The sequence below is a fragment of the Podarcis vaucheri genome (genome assembly GCF_965113315.1).
Source record: "Podarcis vaucheri genome assembly, chromosome: 13".
NCBI lineage: Eukaryota > Metazoa > Chordata > Lepidosauria > Squamata > Lacertidae > Podarcis > Podarcis vaucheri.
The window spans coordinates 38,231,726-38,251,293 of record NC_138751.1 but is presented as its reverse complement, the minus strand read 5'-3'; the positions used below and the strand labels follow the sequence as shown (position 1 = coordinate 38,251,293).

At 47.0% G+C, this 19,568-nt stretch overlaps 1 protein-coding gene across 18 annotated transcripts in view; it reads right to left on the bottom strand.

The window, feature by feature from the left end:
• LOC309516031 (paired box protein Pax-6-like) overlaps positions 1-19,568 on the bottom strand; it is a 55,769-nt gene that overhangs the window by 21,919 nt on the left and 14,282 nt on the right. For all 18 annotated transcript variants that reach the window (XR_014212742.1, XM_082194508.1, XM_082194507.1 and 15 more), the window contains one exon: positions 1,403-1,630. Coding sequence is in view for 17 of the 18 variants with exons in the window: in XM_082194508.1 (XP_082050634.1) it covers positions 1,403-1,517 (115 nt within the window). In the remaining variant the exon portion in view is untranslated. The remainder of the gene's footprint in view (positions 1-1,402; positions 1,631-19,568) is intronic.

Here is a 19,568-nt window from a genome sequence, read left to right as displayed (position 1 = left end):
GCAGGGTATAAGAAATAAATTATCACCACCACCACCATCATCATCATCTTCACAAAGCAATTTCCCTAATGACAGCCTGCCCTCTTGGTATATTTTTTAATGCACACTTTACCCTAGTATATGCACTTATGTACACATTGCATGGCTGGAGAAATGCAAAGCTCAGAGAACTGCAAGGATCAAAGGATGGGCTTTTTTTCCTGGCAGTACACAACAGTACGCAGAACCATTACCTTTTTGGGGAGGGGGAGGCGGGAGGGTTCTTGGGCCTGTCAGAGCTTCATGCCTCCTTCCCCAAGCCCGGGAAGCCTTTGCCAACCTTAGAGAAGGAAACACAGTGCTTTGAAAGGTTTCTGGAGCCCTGCTGCCTCCTTCCTGCGTGGCAGAGGCCTGTTCACCTGTGCGGCAGCACCCCAGTAGGTAGGTGGGTGGGTGGACGAGGGAGCATCAAGCAGCTAATCCACCCTCACCACCCAGCCTTGGCCTCAGGCCATGCCCCTTCCCCACATGTTGGCCCCTCTGCCTGCTTGCTGGTGAGTACTGGTACTTTTTTAGCCCCTATCTGGACAGGAATAGCCTAACTACTGTTGTCTGTGCTCTGGTAATCTCAAGGTTAGATTACTGCAATGTGTTATACGTAGGGCTGCCTCTGAAGACGGTTTGGAAACTTCACATGGTGCAGAATTCAGCGGCCAGGTTGCTCACCGGAACAAGATGCTTTGAGCCTATTACACTGATCCTGGTCTGACTGCACTGGCTACCGTTTAGTTTCCGGGCCCAGTTCAAAGTGCTGGTTTTGACCTACAAAGCCTTAAATGGCTCAGGACTGCAGTACCTCAAGGACTGCCTCTTTCCATATGAACCTACCTGGACCCTGAGGTCATCTTCTGAGGCCCTTCTTCATGTACCTCCTCCCTGAGAGGCCGGAGGGTAGCAACACGAGAATGGGGCCTTCTCTGCAGTGGCTCCCTGTCTATGGAATGCTCTTCCCAGGGAAGTTCACCTGGTGCCTTCATTATACACCTTTAGGCACCAGGCAAAAATGTTCCTTTTTAATCAGCCCTTTGGTTGATCCGATTTTACAACCTATGCCCTTCTAAAATGTGGTTTTTTTTGGGGGGGGGAGCTATTGGGTTGTTTTTGTTTTTATTATGTAATTTGTAGTTTTATACCTTGATTTTATTCTGTGAACCACCCTGAGACCCCCAGGTATAGGGCAGTATATAAATTCAATAAATGATAATAATAATAATAATAATAATAATAATAATAATAATAATTATCATTATTATTATTATTATTAAGAAGAAGAAGAAGAAGAAGAATGATGTATCATTTTAGAAACTGCAAATTAAGCAAGTAAACGCAAACTGAATCGAATTCATCCCCCCTCCCTTCATACCAGGGTTGGGTGGTCCTGTCACCAAACTGTCTTGGTACCACTCTTGGCGACTGCCCCACGTGCTGTTCTGTATGTTCAGCATTCTGCTCTTCTCATACATGCCATCCACCCCCATGGAATGGAGCTGAAGGCCAGAGGGGTAGGGAGAAGGGAAGTGGGGCTGCTGGGTGGATGCCCCCCACCTGGAGGGACACGAGCTGCAGGGCACACGCCCTGCCCCAGATAAACCTGAAAGACAAGAGTGAGAGGGAAACCATTAGTCCACAGGTGCTGAATACAAAGGTTAAAGGGGGACGCAGTTACAGGGCCTAGAATTCAGGAATTCGCCCACTAAGTCTGCACTAAGTTCCGCACCCCGGAAATGATCTCTTTCAGCTTCTGCCTTCTGAAAGGTACAGGGTTATAAAGACTAGGACTAGCCACCTGAGAAACAGTTTCTATCCAAATGCGATTTTGGTTTTAAACGCAGTGTAAGCTAGTCTCTATGGGTATATATTGTATTTAATTATGGGGTATCAGAGTTCTTAGGGGGTTAACCAGGCTGGGATAGCAGGCTTGTTGGTTTTTGAATGTCTGATGTAGATTTTTTTTTCAATTTCAATGTTCTGTATGGGACAATGACAATAAAGCTTATCGTATCGTACACGCACCATACATTTAAAGCACATAATAAAGGTAAAGGTAAAGGTACCCCTGCCCAAACGGGCCAGTCTTGCCAGACTCTGGGGTTTGTGCGCCCATCTCACATTTATTGGCCGGGGGCCAGCGCTGTCCGGAGACACTTCCGGGTCACGTGGCCAGCGTGACAACGCTGCTCTGGCGAGCCAGAGCCGCACACGGAACGCCGTTTACCTTCCCGCTGGTAAGCGGTACCTATTTATCTACTTGCCCCCGGGGGTGCTTTCGAACTGCTAGGTTGGCAGGCACTGGGACCGAGCAGCGGGAGCGCACCCCGCCGCGGGGATTTGAACCGCCGACCTTTCGATCGGCAAGCCCTAGGCGCTGAGGCTTTAGCCCACAGCGCCACCCGCGTCCCCGTAAAGCACATAATAATCCACGGGAACTGTAGTTTGTTGAGTGTGCCTGGAACTGTAGGTCTGTGGTGGTGAACTATAGTTCCCCATATTCTTTGGGGGAAGCTACGTGCTTTAAATGTATGGTGTATACGCAGCCACGTTCAACACCTTTAACACACAGCTTTTTGTACCAGTCTTCGGTGGAGTGAGCGGAAGAGACCAAGAGTGAGTCCAATGGTCTAGAAGGCATTTTCCAAGATAATAATGCCCACTCACATCACAAAGACCTCATAACCCACCTACTCTCAGCAGCCAGAAGCATCATAGCCAGACACTGGAGAGACCTGTCAGGAGTAAGCATGGACCATTGGTATCAAATAGTATGGGAAGCAGCCTTGTTAGAAAAACTAACCAATAATCTGAAACTGACATGGGGACAAATAGAAGAAGACGCCTTCACCCCGGTATGGTTCCCCTTTATCACATACATAGTCCAACAAGACAACAACAATAATCTGCTGATCCAATAACCTGATCCAAACACACACACACACACACGAAAACAAATCTCACTACAGCCAATCAAAGACAAACAACCACATTCTAGGGCACCCCCAACCTCTCTCACCACCAAGAAAATACAACAAGAAAATACAACAATAGTAAGAGAACCCACACAAGTGATGCTGACACAAAACCCCACACATACACGAAGTAGAAGAATAAACGCATTGCCACCTGACCCCACCCCACTTACCATTCCCCACCTCTTCCCCCTATTTTCTTCCTAACCGAACACTGTAATGCTAATGTCTCACAACAAATGAAACTGATCTGTAGAAAACACAACTTGAAAAAAGAGACAATGCACGCATTTTTTGTAAACTAAGAAATCTTTAATAACAAAATTAAAAAAAAAATAAAAATAAGGCATTTTCCTAGGTTCCAGAAATCCCCAGCTACCAGAAAAGGTGTTCTGTTAGCCCCAAAACGGAAAGTGAGCGAGGTCCCAACTAAAAGAGGTTTGGCAACTTTAGTTGACAGAATATGCGCAACTGGCAGATGGAACATATAGAATAAGAGGGAAAGAAAAATAGGTTTAAAGAAGATGGAAAACGTTTATTGAGTATACGGAAAACAACTGTGTACAGCTGAAAACACTGGCAGCTTTAAGATAAAGCAAACAGAGTAAAAAATATTTGATGGATATAATCAGTGCTTTTTTCTGGGCGGGGGGAGGCAGGGGGTACGCATACCCCTAAACATTTTGTAAATCTAAGTTTGGCCTCATTGAGGGGCAGTATTTCAATATGAGTAGGAAAATGAGAGTACCCCTAAACATGTTTTTTTGGAAAACCGATTGGAATGGTTATTGTAAAATATGCAGGGATGTAAGATATGCAAAATGAACCATGGAAAGAGAAAAAGAGAAGCCACTGGATATTTTAAAGTACGTAAAATGTTTATTTGAAATTGTAAAATAGAAAAAGTAATAATTATATCTATACAAAAGAAGAAGGTGTTTTCTGCATGTACTGTGGGGGGAAGTGATGGGCAGAGGGGACTAGTCCACCTGGGAAGGTAGCCCATCTAGGAAAAGGAAATTCTGATCCTAAACCTCCACTGCCTTGTGGGACATCTTCAGGAGAAGAAAAGGCTAAGGAGTAAACCCTAAACAAATCCAGAGTGGTGTCCCCAAGACGGTTGGATGGCACCTCGTACACCTCACTCCAGCACATCCTGCAGCCAAGCTGGTGCCAAACGTATAGCTCTGCTTGTCTTTGGACCACATCAATGAGGCCGAGAGGAGGGTCCTGTTGTCCGGGCAGCCTAGGACCCTCATACACACTGCCCAGCCTTGCTCCCCCAGGGAGGTCACTTTGGTGCTACTAACACAGCAGTTTGACTTCACCCCTGCACAGGGGCGCCGACTTATAAAAAATATTGGGGGGGGGCCCATACCGGGATGCGTCGTCGTCCAACTTTTGGGATGCACCTCGGTGGGGGCTGTTTCTTCTTCTTCTTCGGAGGCAGAGTCGGGAAGAGCGCCCGGGAAGCTGCCGCTGGTTCGCTCGGGTAGCCGGGAGAACGCAGTTTGAGGTGGCGGTGTTGGGGAGAGACCCTCGCTCAGGGCGCCACGAGACTTGGCAGCCGGCGGCCTATCTGGGGGGTTTTGGAGCGTATTTCGGCAGAGCAATTGGGGAGGAGGGGGCTTGTTGCCGGATTCTTCAGCTGGGCTGGAGATCCGCTGCTGGGGGGTCCCTGGGCCGAGTTGTGAGCACGGCCTGCTGAAGGGAGATCCAGCCGATTGCGTGACGGGGACGGCCGGGGCTCTCCGGCTAGGGCGCGCGGCTGGCTGGCGAGGGAGCAGGTGGGGAGGAGGCGGGGACGGTGGCGGCGCTCTGCTGGAGGGGCGTCTGAGATTATTGGGGGGCAGAGCCCCCCCAAACAATTTTTTTAGGGGGCTCGGGCCCCTCAGGCCCCATGGAGTCAGCGCCTATGCCCCTGCAGGCAAACTCCATTGTCTCTCAAGACAGACTAATGCATGGGTAGGCAAACTAAGGCCCGGGGGCCAGGTCCGGCCCAATCACCTTCTAAATCCAGCCCATGGACAGTCCAGGAATCAGCGTGTTTTTACATGAGTAGAATGTGCCCTTTTATTTAAACTGCATCTCTGGGTTATTTGCGGGGCCTGCCTGGTGTTTTTACAGGAGTAGAATGTGTGCTTGTATTTAAGATGCATCTCTGGGTTATTTGTGGGGCATAGGAATTCGTTCATTTTTTTCACTTCAAAATATCGTCCGGCCCTCCACAAGGTCTGACGGACAGTGGACCAGCCCCCTGCTGAAAAAGTTTGCTGACCCCTGAACTAATGCCAACAACCAGTCCCCGCCATCCCCGATCGACCGAGAGCCAGTGTGGTATAGCGGTTAGAGGACCTGTGGTGACCCAGGTTGAAATTCCTGGTCAGCCCTAGAGTTTGCTCACAGGGTGGCATTGGGCCGGTTCCCGGCCCTCATTCTAACCTACGTCACAGGTGAGGACAAAACGGGCAAGAAACGCCAGGTATGCTGTGTCAAATGCCTCAGAAGAAAGACAGGATGCAAATGGAAAGTGTCGTAATAAGGTCTTAGTTACGTCCTTTTACAGAGAAGGGAATGGGGAGGAATGAGAGCTGTTTCCCCAGAGAAGAGGGATTTGGTGATTAAGGTCTGTGTGGAGATAAACTTTAACCAAAAGTATGCTTTATGGAAATTGAGAAGCAATAAGAGCTTTTGGAATGGCGCAGCAATTAATTCGGAGTCACCATCTTGCCAAAGGATTTATAGCCGGGAGGACAGAACGGACTTGTTTTCAGACTGCATTCCTGGTGAATCGCCTCAAATGTTTTGAGAACGGAGGCAGATTGGTGAAGATTAATGACGCTAAGACTGTTTTGATGTATGGAAGTGATGTTATATGGAAAACGTCTGGAGATGGCTACTGGATAAAAAAATAATATCCACGCAGGATTACAAACTGTTCTAACCAGCTTGTGGATACTATCAGAGGTCACAAAGAGAAAGGAAAAATATATGAAAATAACAACAAGAGATGTGGAAAAACAATAAGAAAGGACTGAATAGTACTGTGAACATCATAAGATCAGATTTGTGGACATTAAAACAGCAGCAAGAAGCAAGAAGTTGATTGGATCCCCTTCGAAACTTGAAATATGGGTACCCCCAACAAAAACTTAAAATTCGGCTGTGTAATTTGGAATTTATGTAATTTGGTTTGATTTGATGTGATTGGTCAGTTAATAAAAATTATTCTTTAAAAAAAAGAGAAGAGGGATTTGAACCCAAGATTAGCAAATTCAGGTCCAGCAATAAAACCCACTTGACAATGTTGGCTGCATTAAAAGAATCACCCTGGAGGCTGTTCCCTGCCCTTACGTTGGGCAAATTGGTTATATGGCTATTAACTAAACACACACACACACCCACACACACACACACACACACACACCTTTTAAGCCTGTTTTGCACTGTTCATGGAATACCCCAGGGGTGGGAAGCCTCAGCCCCCTCTTGATGGTTCTTGCCTAGCTAGAATGTGCCCTTTAACTCTAATCATGCTTTTCAGTTTGGGTGGAAGGTACAGAGGCATGTCTCTAGAAACTAGCCTATTGAACAAAGGCCAAATTCATTGCTCCACCCACTCCTGCCTCTGGCTCCACCCACCAGGGGCATGCGGCCTCCACAAACTTGTGTGAAAGAGAAGGTGGCCCTCAGGTTGAGACTGGTTCCTCATCCCTGGAATGCAAAGCTGTCAGGAGCAGAAGTATTGGGGTTTGATACTAGAATACAGTGGTACCTCGGGTTACATACGCTTCAGGTTACATACGCTTCAGGTTACAGACTCCGCTAAGCCAGGAATATTACCTCAGGTTAAGAACTTTTCCTCAGGATGAGAACAGAAATCGTGCTCCGGCGGTGCGGCAGCAGCAGGAGGCCCCATTAGCTAAAGTGGTGCTTCAGGTTAAGAACAGTTTCAGGTTAAGAACTGACCTCCAGAATGAATTAAGTTCTTAACCCGAGGTACCACTGTACTGTAAAAGCTTGAGATGCTGCTTGTTTTTCTATGCTCCAAGCTCGCTGAGCTGCAGAGGATGAGTGCCTCAGGTTCTCCCTGAGCTGCTGCAAACCATCTCACTCGGAACGCCATTGTGGCGCAGCATTTCGAGTGTTGGACTAAGTCCTAGGAGATCAGAGTTCAAATCCTCACTCAGCCACCAAGCCTAACCAACCTCACAGGGTGGTCGTGTAAGTGAAATGGAGAGGGGAGAGAACCATATTTGCCACCGCGAGCTCCTTGAGGGGAAAAAAGGTGGGGTGTAAATTTAATAATAATGAATTCATTCCTTCTCAAACACAAACACACACACAGAGAGAGAGAGAGGCTTACGAATATAAAGGAAACTCCCCATTTTCACAGGGTGACCGGTCGCGTGTAAGCCCATTGCACACTCATTCTGCCCTGTTCCCATATATATAATTTTATTAGAGTTTCAAAAAAAGAAAATATCATATACAGAAAAAAAAAGAAAAAATAACAATAAAAGTAAAACCATATGTACAACAAATCATTTTCCTTTTGGACTTCCATCAGCGTTGCTGACATCATTCATAGTTAACCTTTTAATACACATTCCATCTTTTTTGTTCCTATTGCCAGTTATTCCATCCTTCCTCCTAATCTCTACTAAACAATATTTATTGATATTTTACAAAGCCTCTTTAAATCCCACTAGCGTTATTTTTGCCCCATAATTATTTTCCAAATAACACACAAATTTCTCCCAGTCCTTTATAAATTTCTGGTCCTTAGTATATCTGATTTTCCCTGTCAATTTATCCAATTCAGCATATTCTATCAGTTTTGTTCTCCACTCTTCCACCGTTGGAACTCCTTCCTGCTTCCACTTCTGGGCTAACACAATTCTGGCAGCTGTCACCGCGTACTGGAAAAGTCTACAGTCCTTTCTTTTGACATCCTTCCCTACGATACCTAATAGAAATGCTTCTGGTTTTTTCACGAAAGTATATTTTAGCATCTTTTTCATCTCGTTATATATCTCTGCCCTGTTCCACCCTGTCCCGGCCCCTTCTGGCATTGAAAACAGTGTAACTGGTCGTGCATCAATTGGACGCACACAAAATAGTCACTGCCTAAGAGAGAGAAAGTCTTTAGGGCTGAATGAGACTGATTTCCTTTCTGTCCTGCTGCTCAAGAGAGGGGGAAAGAAATAAAGAGTATACAGTGGTACCTCGGGTTACATACGCTTCAGGTTACATACGCTTCAGGTTACAGACTCCGCTTACCCAGAAATATTACCTCGGGTTAAGAACTTTGCTTCAGGATGAGAACAGAAATTGTGCTCCGGCGGCACGGCGGCAGCAGGAGGCCCCATTAGCTAAAGTGGTGCTTCAGGTTAAGAACAGTTTCAGGTTAAGAACAGACCTCCGGAATGAATTAAGTACTTAACCCGAGGTACCACTGTACTTGGTCCCTGGCAATAAAATATCTGAACTAAAAAAGACTGTATGTCGTCTTGGGCAGTGCTGTTTTTCTAGAAAGCGAAGTGCCGGAACGTCACCCTGAACACCTCCCTTGTTCTCTCATAATGGCAATGGCGCCCACCAAGGAGGTGCCAGAACTGAGTTCTGGTGAGTTCCGGCTGAATAAAAAGCCCTGGATTTGAATTATAAACTGCATATTCCCCCCCCCCCCAACATTTCTCCGATGAAAATAGAGACATCCCATTACATAATGATGATTTTACTATTTATAGCCCTTCCACATCATATTGGGTAGCCCCAGCCACTCTGGGCAGCTATCAACATATATAAAAACATAATAAAACATTAAACTTTTTTTAAAAAAAAACTTCCATATACAGGATTGCCTTCAGACGGCTCAGGGGTCAGATAACCCCGTACCCTCCAACATTCCTCCAATGGAAATAGGGACGTCATAATGAAAAGCTGGACATTCTGGCATTAAATCAGAAACCGGGACAGCTTCTCTAAGTCAGGGACGTCCCTGGAAAATAGGGACACGTGGAGGGTCTGAAACTGAGAATTGTGTGTCTTTCCCTCTGATTTCCTACCCTGCCCCCATTTTTATGCATGGCTACCGCATGCCAGGTTTATTAGTGGTGGGGCGCTCAAAGAGGCCACAGAGAGAGAGAGAGAGAGAGAGCAATGTGTCTCTATCCATGCACACTGCACAGCCAGAGATCTCCTCCACAGCAGGGACCTGCTGTTCTCAACATGTCAAGAGCCGCTTGCCGTGTCCTTGAAAGCAGCGGCTGCAGATGCAGACCCAGGGTGTATCAACAGGGTCTGGCTGCCCAGCCTTTTGTTCTGGCTACCCAGCACCACCTGATCCCATACCTCCAGCAGGGTCCCTTTCCATGGGCCGTAAAAGCACCCAATTCTTGCCTTCGTGTCAGCCAAAGCCCCCGATATTCCTAGCACTAAAACCTCATTTGACTCTCTCCCTCCAGGCTCTCTAGGTGATGGTGGTCCTCAGTTGCTACCCGCATTCATCCCATCCTGGTCCCCAGCTAAATATTCAGGCAAAGTGGGAGGGAGGGAAAAGCAGGAAGCAGACCCAAGCAGGTGAGCAATAGGAATGGATAAAATTGTAGTAGATAGATCAGTAAGGGAGCAGACAGGCAGGCAGAAGATGCATGTGGCTGGGCCAGTGGCGTAGCGTGGGTTGTCAGCACCCGGGGCAAGGCAAGTAATTTGCCCCCCTAACCCGTGGATTTGCGCCCCCTAACCCTAACCCCCAGATGTTGCGCCCGGTGCGGCCGGCCCCCCTGCACCCCCCACGCTACGCCACTGGGCTGGGCAGATGAAGTGTCTGCAGATCATGAATTTGGGAGATGGGCATATGTTGCATGAATGTGTTGATATCAACCCTCCTGCCCAGGTGTCTCCGGCCATACTGACCTGTACCTGCCCTAAACAGCCAATAGCTTGACACCAAGCCTCTCAAACTGGGAACCTTTCACCCTCCAGAGGTTGTTGGACTACAACTCCCATCATCCCCTGGTCATGCTTGCTGGGGATGATGGGAGTTGTAGTTCAACAACGCTTAGCAGTCCAGAGGTTTCCCCACATCTGCTCTGAAACCTTGACCTTAGCTTGCCACCACCAGATTTTTAGAACTCGAGTGAGGGCAATTGTTTTGTTGACTCTTTTTAAAAGCATCCATAGTTAATCCGTAGTGCAGCAGCGTTGGATAAGAACTGCAGTGAAAGTTTTGAACAGAGGGCCATCCTCACCCTTTGCCTTCCCTATCCTAGGAAAAGCTGAGAGCGAGAACAGAAAAACAAGGCAGTACCTAGATTAGGAACAGAATAAGGAGCTGTTCCCCCTAGAGTTTGTGTAGCCCAACTGTCGATGGTACCCTGGAATCATCACATCTCAGGTGCCTAGGCTGTAAAGCTGAAAAGTCAGAATTGCAAAATTGCTGTATTAGTGCAATAAGAGACCAGAGTAGGAATAATAATAATAATAATACAAGTGTGTACTAAGGGGATGGGACGCAGGTGGCGCTGTGGTCTAAACCAGAGCCTGGGGCTTGCCAATTGGAAGGTCGGCGGTTCGAATCCCTGCGATGGGGTGAGCTCCCGTTGTTTGGTCCCAGCTCTTGCCAACCTAGAAGTTTGAAAGCATGCCCAAAAGTGCAAGTAGATAAATAGGTAACGCTCCGATGCAAAGGTAAATGGTGTTTCCGTGTGCTGCTCTGGTTTCGCCAGAAGCGGCTTAGTCATGCTGGCCACATGACCCAAAAAAACTGTCTGCGGACAAACGTCGGCTCCCTCGGACAGTAAAGCAAGATGAGCACGCAACCCCAGAGTCATTCGCGACTGGACTTAACTGTCAGGGGTCCTTTACCTTTTTTTGTACTAAGGGGATGTGCAGGATAATTGTGACAGCCTGACAACACTGCCTCTATTAACTCTCCAAAACTGCAGAAATGAAAACCGGGACACTTTATTTTCACACCAAAACATCACTGTCAAGTGTGATGCACACCATACATTTAAAAGCCTTATTACATGCCACCCCAAACCCCACGAAGATTGAAGGGGTTTTAGGTGTGCTTTACCCTTAGGAAATGGGGCAAAGAGGAGACTGGGGTGTCCTTTGGATATGTGGTTTATTTGCACATATACAACTTGACTCTAGTTGGAGAGTGTTCAGAACATTCCCATTTCCAGATCTCTGGCTTCTCCCATAGGCTCAGCAGGCTTCGGTCTCAGAACAGAGAAATCAACCATGCTCTCTGTCTCTTTGTTACAGCCCACCCCAGTCAGCCCACATTGTGCTCTTCACTCCACTTCCTCTGCCTTCTCCAGGGTGTCAGGCAATCATTTGCTTTTCTCAGTCCTGCCTGGAGGGATTGAACCCAGAGCCTTCTGCATTCGAAGTGTGTGCTCTCTACTGGGCTAAGCCCTTCTTTACAAATTGTAAACTGCCCTGATGGCAAACCACCCTTAAATCAAATTTATTTAGGGAGGAGCATGTATGTTTAAAACAAACAAGCAAACAAAAATGCCTTTGGACACTCAGCCTATCCGTTTCTGGGAGCACTCTTGTGCTTATTTTCCAAATAGCTCCCCAGCTCTGTGAAACAGACATTCTGACTTACGGAGAGTGTCAAAAATAACCTGCGACTTGACCACATCTGGGAATTTCGGGTCCCAGCCCAAACTGGAAACTTCGTTATCTCAAACTGAGGCTTAGCGAGCTACCAAATTAAGCATGATGTCTGTCATTTTTGACCCTAAGTGCAAGCTTTTTCTTTTCAAAATAATCAGTACAGGGCCTGGAACCCAGACTGGGACACCCCCCACCCTGTGTCCCCAAATCCACATAGGGACCTCCATGCCTGCAGCCACATGCGTGGGGAGACTCTAACTGCAGCAAATGTGAGCCCCACAATCCAGATTTCGGACCACAGTATCTGTGTGTATGTGGCTAAAATGTCACAACAACACCCCATGCCAGGATCCCAATTCTGATCGGGTACCTGACAATGGCTGCGGAGACGGATTTAGGGGAGCAAGACCAGTTCGGTCACACTGGGTGTCAAGTCTCAGGGGCACCACAGGGGATGCCACAACTATGATGTAGAATGGAAGGTGGGGGGCAGCAAAATTTGGCATCACCCAGGGGACCCCTGAAATTTGAGACCCCAAAGTCCACCCCTGATGGCTGCTTGTAGTGTGAGCCTCTGGCTTTCCTGTACAGGTGCAGAAAGGAATAAGGTTGTGCAGCAACAGCCCCTGTGATTGGCAGCCAGTAAGGCCCGTCTTTGCCTTGCCAACAAGTATTTCTGACTCTAGTTCAAACAAACCACTGATCTCAAGTCAATATGGAAAAGGGTGAGTACAGCTACCCAGCAGTCTTGCCCCGAGGATCCTGAACCAAGGCCGGCAGCACACTTTTAAGTATTTTATTCTTAAGTGTTAACGTTTGCTGCACCTAATCTGAGGATCTTTTGCACCTCGTTTAAAGAATCGCCCTCTACTTTAGAATCATAGAGTTGTAGAGTTGGAAGGGACCCCATCTACTCCAATCTCCTGCAATGCAGGAATTGAACCCACGACCTTGGTGCAGCGTTCAAAACTCCTGTTGTCCTAGGCACATTTTGTGACAGGGAATCTCATTAGCGCGAGCAGTTTCTGAGCTCTGGGGGCAGTACTGTGCCTAAGATTTCAGATTAAAACTACAGAGTGTAAGGAAAGGAGGACTTTTTTCTGCCTCCCCACTTCCAGCTACTCTATGAACACTGGAGAAGAGACCCTCTTAAGAATATTAGGGGGGTGAGCAGGGGAAGGACTAGAGCACGTGAAAAAGTTTTAGCTGCAGTTCATTCATTTTCAGCTTTGTATTCTTGTTATAAAAAAGTGTGCCTAGACACTCTGTTGTTGCGCCCATACCTAGGTTTAGGTGCCATTTAGCTCCTAGCTTTCATATCTCAGTTTCTAACACTGCCTTGGCGTTATCGGCACCACGCTCTAACTGGCCGAGCTGACGTGTTTATTAACTTTGCTCAAGAACATCAGAGGAGAGCCAAGAGATTGACTCCATCACTTTATATATCTATCCTTGACAATTATTATTATCAACCTCCCACCCCACTCTCCACCAGCACATCCCGCGTGTGGGGTGATGATAGCAATTTAAATTTCAGATTTTTAAAACAGTTGCAGGAATAGGGTGGTCCCTGAAAACACACATCGCAGGTGTCATAGGCCAGGGTAAAGGGGTGTGTCTTCCATGTTCACCAGTAGTGAAGAAGCCAGCCAGATGCAACCTCGGCCAGGAGGGAATTCCAGAAGTCAGGGGCTGCCACAGAGAATGCCATCTCCTGGGCCACCAGCACCCCAAAACTCTAAGGGAGGTTTCCACCTCTTTCCATATGAACCTACCTGGACACTGAGATCAACTTCTGAGGCCCTCCTTCATGTGTCCCCTCCCTGAGAGGTCTGGAGGGTGGCAACACAAGAAGGGGCCTTCTCTGCAGTGGCTCCCTGTCTGTGGAATGTTCTCCCCAGGGAAGTTCACCTGGTGCCTTCATTACCAGGGCTGTCTTAAGCATACGGGGTGCCGGGGTGCAAAGATCCGCCCGGCACCCCACCCCACCCGGTTTCCCAGTCCTAGTCACGCAGGAGGGCAGAGCTGGCCAGCCACCTCAGCATCTCGCTGGCTCGGTTGCCCCCAAACTCGCGGCACAGAGCCACCCGCAGCAGAAGAGCCTGCCGCAGCGCTCCAATTGGCAGGTTCTTCCCCAGACTCAACTCTCGGGCCCCATACTCTTTGCCTGGCGCCCTGAGAGCCTGGCACCCGGGTGCGTGCCGCACACCCCTAGCGCCTATAGGTAATTACATTACATACCTTTAGGCGCCAGTCAAAAACATTCATTTTTAACCAGGCCTTTGGTTGACCTGATCGACATCCTTTTACCCTTTTAAAATGTGGCTCTTTTTTGTGGAGGTTATTATTGGGTTATTGTTCTTATTCTGATTTTATATATAGTGATCCTTTCTGTGAACTGCCCTGAGACCTCTGGGTATAGGGCGGTATAAAGGTAAAGGGACCTCTGACCATTTGGTCCAGTCGCAGCCAACTCTGGGGTTGTGGTGCTCATCTCGCTTTACTGGCCGAGGGAGCCGGCGTACAGCTTCTGGGTCATGTGGCCAGCATGACTAAGCCGCTTCTGGCGAACCAGAGCAGCGCACGGAGATGCCATTTACCTTCCCGCCAGGAAGGTATTTATCTACTTGCACTTTGACGTGCTTTCGAACTGCTAGGTTGGCAGGAGCAGGGACCGAGCAATGGGAGCTCACCCCGTCGTGGGGATTCAAACCGCCAACCTTCTGATCAGCAAGTCCTAGGCTCTGTGGTTTAACCCACAGCGCCACCCGCGTCCCCCATAGGGCGGTATTGAATTTATTTAGGGCGGTATATAAATTCAATAAACAAACAAACTACCAAGAGGACCCCCCCCCCTTTCTGCTGATCATAACACCTGGGAGGGGCTGTAGGGAATGAAGAGGTCTTTCCAATCTTGGGGCCTAAGTCATGTACAGCTTTAAAACTAGCATTAGCACCTTGAAATGGTCCCAGAAACAAACTGGCCGCCAATTACAGAAAGCTCACAGCCATATTCATCAACAGGTGCATCACAGCAGTGTGCAGACCCAACACTGGGCTTATTCCATGTGGCCTTCTGCAAGCTTTCAGTGCAAGGCTCCAGTAAGGAGACAAACCAGCTTGTCCCCACGACTGAGACGGCCAGTGCGTGCGACATGCTCGCGTCACACACACACACACACACACACACACATGCTGTGTGACGTGCGCATGTCGTGCATGCACAAGTGTGCACATGTTGCTGCAAAATATTGAGGGGACCCAGCCCCCCTCCTTGAAACTTGGGGGGCCCTCGGCCCCCTTGTCAGCAAGTGAAAGATCTGTCCTTCCCCTGCAGGGTGTAAAAGGAAGAGAGAGACAGAGAAAAAGGAATGCCAGAAAAAGCAAGAAAAAGGAGGAAGGGGTGGGCTCATATGTGCTTTCGGTTCTGGTCTTCTCCACCGCTGGTTTGGGCCCAGCTCATAGCGGCCATTGCAACAAAACAAAGCAAAAAGGTTGTACACCCTTGCTCTGAAGTCACTAGCACATCTGCACACTGAGGACTCGGCATACAGAGAACAACACATTGTGTCATATTCCCCAACCCGGACTACAGTGTTAGGTGGATACCATAGCATGCGGATGCCAAAACACATTACACAACATAGGGTGCTTCCAGACAGTCGCTGTTTTTGGGTTGGATTCAATCACATGCAGGCAAATTCAGGCTGGGCAATTAAAGCTGAATCGGAGTTTCCGTGCCATGAAAGTGCTTCCTACACACACACCCCGGGGGTGGTTTTTTTTTACCACAATAGGAAAAGCGATGAGGAAACACACTGCAAAGTTCGGGGTAACATTTGCTTGACGCGACATCACCTTAAGCTCCGCTCACAAACGAATGCTCAATGAATCACCGACCTCGTCTAACCTGCCTGCAAACATTGTGCATACAAATCAGGATGAATGCTCGATACAGAGGTCGTTTGGAAGCGACCAAAGGCACAGGATCCCACACTGGGTTTCACAAATAAGAAATGTACTCAGTTTACAAAGCACATGTAAAGGGTAGCAAGTATTTTGAATACGGCTCCTTTGCAGATTTGACAATAGCACTTCCTTCGTACATTGAGGTTTCTTTCTCCCCCTTGACAGCTTCAGACTTGCGGCCAAGTTTAAAATGTTTGCTTCTTGCCTCTGGGCAAAGTTTTCAACCTCAGATGCCAGGAGGGAGCAATGCATAATGCACACACAGTATCGCTGGCTTGGTTTTAACTTCTCTTTGAACCACTGTTTACATGTTGTGTATTTATAGTCCGGCTGTAAAACTGGTTCTGTTGCTCACTTCTCGCTCGCTGCTGCCTATTTTTTATGCTGCAGTTTGTTGCTTTATGGTTTCGTGTTTTATCGTTTTACGATGTGAGCTGCCCGAAGTATCAGGTGACCCATATAAATGACTTATATAGTTATTTTAAATTAGCATACATTTGGAAGAATTGACAGGGCGGACCAAGGGAATTTTTCTGCCCAAGGCAGAAATAAAAAAAAAATGGCATCTGCTATAAATTTTAAAAATCTTGATTTCTTCTTCTTCTTCTTCTTCTTCTTCTTCTTCTTCTTCTTCTTTGGCGATCTAAGGCTGCAACGCTAACAGTGCCTATTCAGAAGCAAATCCTGCTGAGTTCAGCAGGGGTTAATCCCAAGTAAGTGGGGGGTCACAACGGCAGCTCACTGCACCTCTTGGCAGGGCGAAGCCAGAGAATTAGTATGTGAAAAGCGAAGTAAGAATCAGAAAGTCCTTTGCACGCACCCTGTATTTAGGAAAGGCCTATATACACGCATCGCAAGAGAACATGCCTCACAGCGACATGCAGAGAACACAAATCCGCCAGACACACAGGGGCACAACGGTCAGGGCATATGCTGCACACATGACTGCACACATGACAATTCGTACCAAATATAGGAGGAGGCTTACCAAGCACAGGGCTGGCAAAGGACTTTGCCGTCCCTACAAAGTCTTGTTTCGCCAATCCCTACCTTCACCTGCCCCACACCTGGCGTCAGTTGTAGGGCAGGTGGGTGTTGCTTGCCCAAAACGGTGTCTCAGGCCAAATGGATAGGGCTGGAAGGCTGGGTTAGGCTGATGGGCTTGGAGGTACATCCCTGCGCGCGCGCACACACACACACACACACACACACACCCAGCCTAGAAGGAACATGTGAGTCTTTGATAACGTCATGTGCACAAGCAACAATTCCCAGCCAGGGACATGAACCCTGATTGGCCAGAGTTCTCTTGGAGGAAACTGTACCCCTATTGGAGCAGCTCTGTTCAGCCTGGGCCAAGTAGCAGTTAGCGGATGTTGCCAGCATGTTCTGCATCTTTATTTACTGGCTTGTTGTTTTTTCGTTCTTGCTTTTATCCTGCATTTTGTGCTTTTGTGCCGTGTTTTTAATGTTGTGAACTGCCCTGAGATCTGCGGGTGGAGGAGCGGTGCACAGATTTAAGAAACAATAAAATCACCACCACCATCTTTGAAGGGAGAAGTGCGAATTTTTCGACGGACGGCTGTGTTTCATTTCGCACATGGTTTCAGAAACTGCGAATCCTGAAAGTTTGCCATTGAATAAGAACGGAATCAAATTTCTCCTTCATTCCTAGAGATCAGGCTCCCGAACAGTTTCTCTTTGCTTGTTGGAGTCTGAAACAGCCATCGGGGAAGGCCTGGGAATTGGATCGGGACCACGGCACTAGGGGAGGGGCTTAACCGTATCCTCATGCTGTTCCGCCAAGCTGAAAACAAGCTCTATTTTCTCTATGTGAAAAGTACCTTTGGTTAGACAAGGGGGGAGCAACCTGTATGTTTTCACCTGCAGGGCAAATAGCAGCTTCGGGGGTGGATTTTAATTGGAAAAACAGCACTGGGTAAACGATAGGAACAACCCACACCTAGTACTGTGGTCCTGTCCAAATTTAGACCCCCATATTCTCAAGAAGCTCCCCCCCTTTTTTTAAAGGAGATCCTGATTACAGATCTCTTGCATAACATCTAGTCTGGCTATTCCGGGGGCAATCTGAGGGATTTAACCAAGTTCTGAGCTATACAGAAATTTTGAGTTTGGAGGCTGTGTTGCTTGAAGCGCGTTATTGTAAAAGAGCAAGAAAGCAAAATAAAAGGCACAGTAAAATTAAGAATATTGATGATTGAGTGTTGATGAATGTGCAATATAGCCCCATAAGCGACAGATTGAAATCACAAATCAAATCAGCAGAGAGCTTAGTTAATTCAAGCAAGTTTGAATTTGTTCCTATTTGAAGCTTTTGAAACAATGCACTTAAGACAAACCTCTTGGGATAAGATGAAAGCAATTTGAAAATACAAATGCAAAAGGAAATTACAAGAATGGGATTCATTTATCTGAAAGTCGCTATGTTTTCGGACTGATAAACGTCGCATACCAGACAAATAGCAGCTAACAGAACCTGATAGCATATAGATGAAAAAATATCCATTACAACTCAGTTTAACACAGAGTAATAATGCATAGCTCACTGAGCAGAGCAACACAAATGCAAAAGCGCAGCTACAGACAACAGCAGGCAACTCATTCAAAATACTTTATGATGTGCCATAGTCTAAATCAAAAAGGAAAGGGATACAAAATGGACCAAAAATATGATGGAGCTAAGCACACATGAACAGGAGTGCAGTACAGAATCAGAAAAACATCAGGGTTATAAATAAAAGGAGAGGAAAGACACAACCTCATGTAAAATTTGTCCGATCCCCTGAAAGATAGGGTATTTCAGAGTTTCTGCTTCAAAATGCATTGTTTGATTTTTCCAAACAGAAATCTTACATGCCTGCATCATTCGCACTTTAGAATGGATAAAAACTCATTGAACCAAATAATCACGCCAGTGTCTTGTTGTTCACCGGGCTTCCCTCTCCCCCCCCCGCCCTTTTGAGCTATATTTTTCTTAACTAATAAAGGAGGCTTCCCCCTGTACCTTGCAAACAGACACACACAAATGTCTTTAACTGCACAGCAAAGCAATGGAACCGCCACATTTTTAAGTCGCTCGTGTAATTTCAGATTGGAGAAGCCAGCCAAACAGCAACAGCAAGAGAAAAGGAATTATGCACATATGACTCCACATTATCCAACAGCGAATTCTACATCCTGAAACTGGTTTCTATCAACCTTTCAGTATCATTCTTGTGCTCGATCTTCATCCACCTTTGCGGGAGAGAAATCAAAAATTTTGGTTTTTGGTATACTTTCAAAGAGAAAAGTCACTGGATTGCGTCAAAATTTTGTGGCAGCCCTGCTATTGTTCATCTTGCCAGACTTTCCCTTCACCCACCTTTTGTATTCTAGCCTATCAAAATCATGCCTCCAGGCACTGCTATATGTTTTCTCCCCTTCCTACCACCACCAACAGCACCACCTGCCTCGCTGAGAATGTAAACGGGACCCTTTCTTACGAAAGGTCAAGGAGAACATAGCTATATGCCGTGGCAGCTGGGGTGTTGCCAGGTACTTAAAAAGAAGTCAGACACAAATTGGTTGGTGGGTAGACTTTGCAGGGTCATCCTGAGGATGAAATTGAGAGGAGGAGAAACACACATGCCTCTTTGGGCTACTTGGAGGAAAGGTGGGATAAAAATGTAATTAATCAACCAATAAATCTGCCTGTAGATAGGGATGGGCAAATCTGTCAGTTTCGGTTTCTCTCCATTTCGAATTTTTCCAACCTTAAGTTTAGATCACAACATCAGTTTGTGGATTTGTTTAGGGGGAAATCCAAATTGTGAAAATTCACCAGCATTTTAGTGTAAATTCCTCCTTATGGGGGAAAATTGCATACAAAAATGTGTCTATTGCACATTTTTTTTGCAAAGCACTTTCCCCTAATATAATGCATTTTGGTCTGTTATT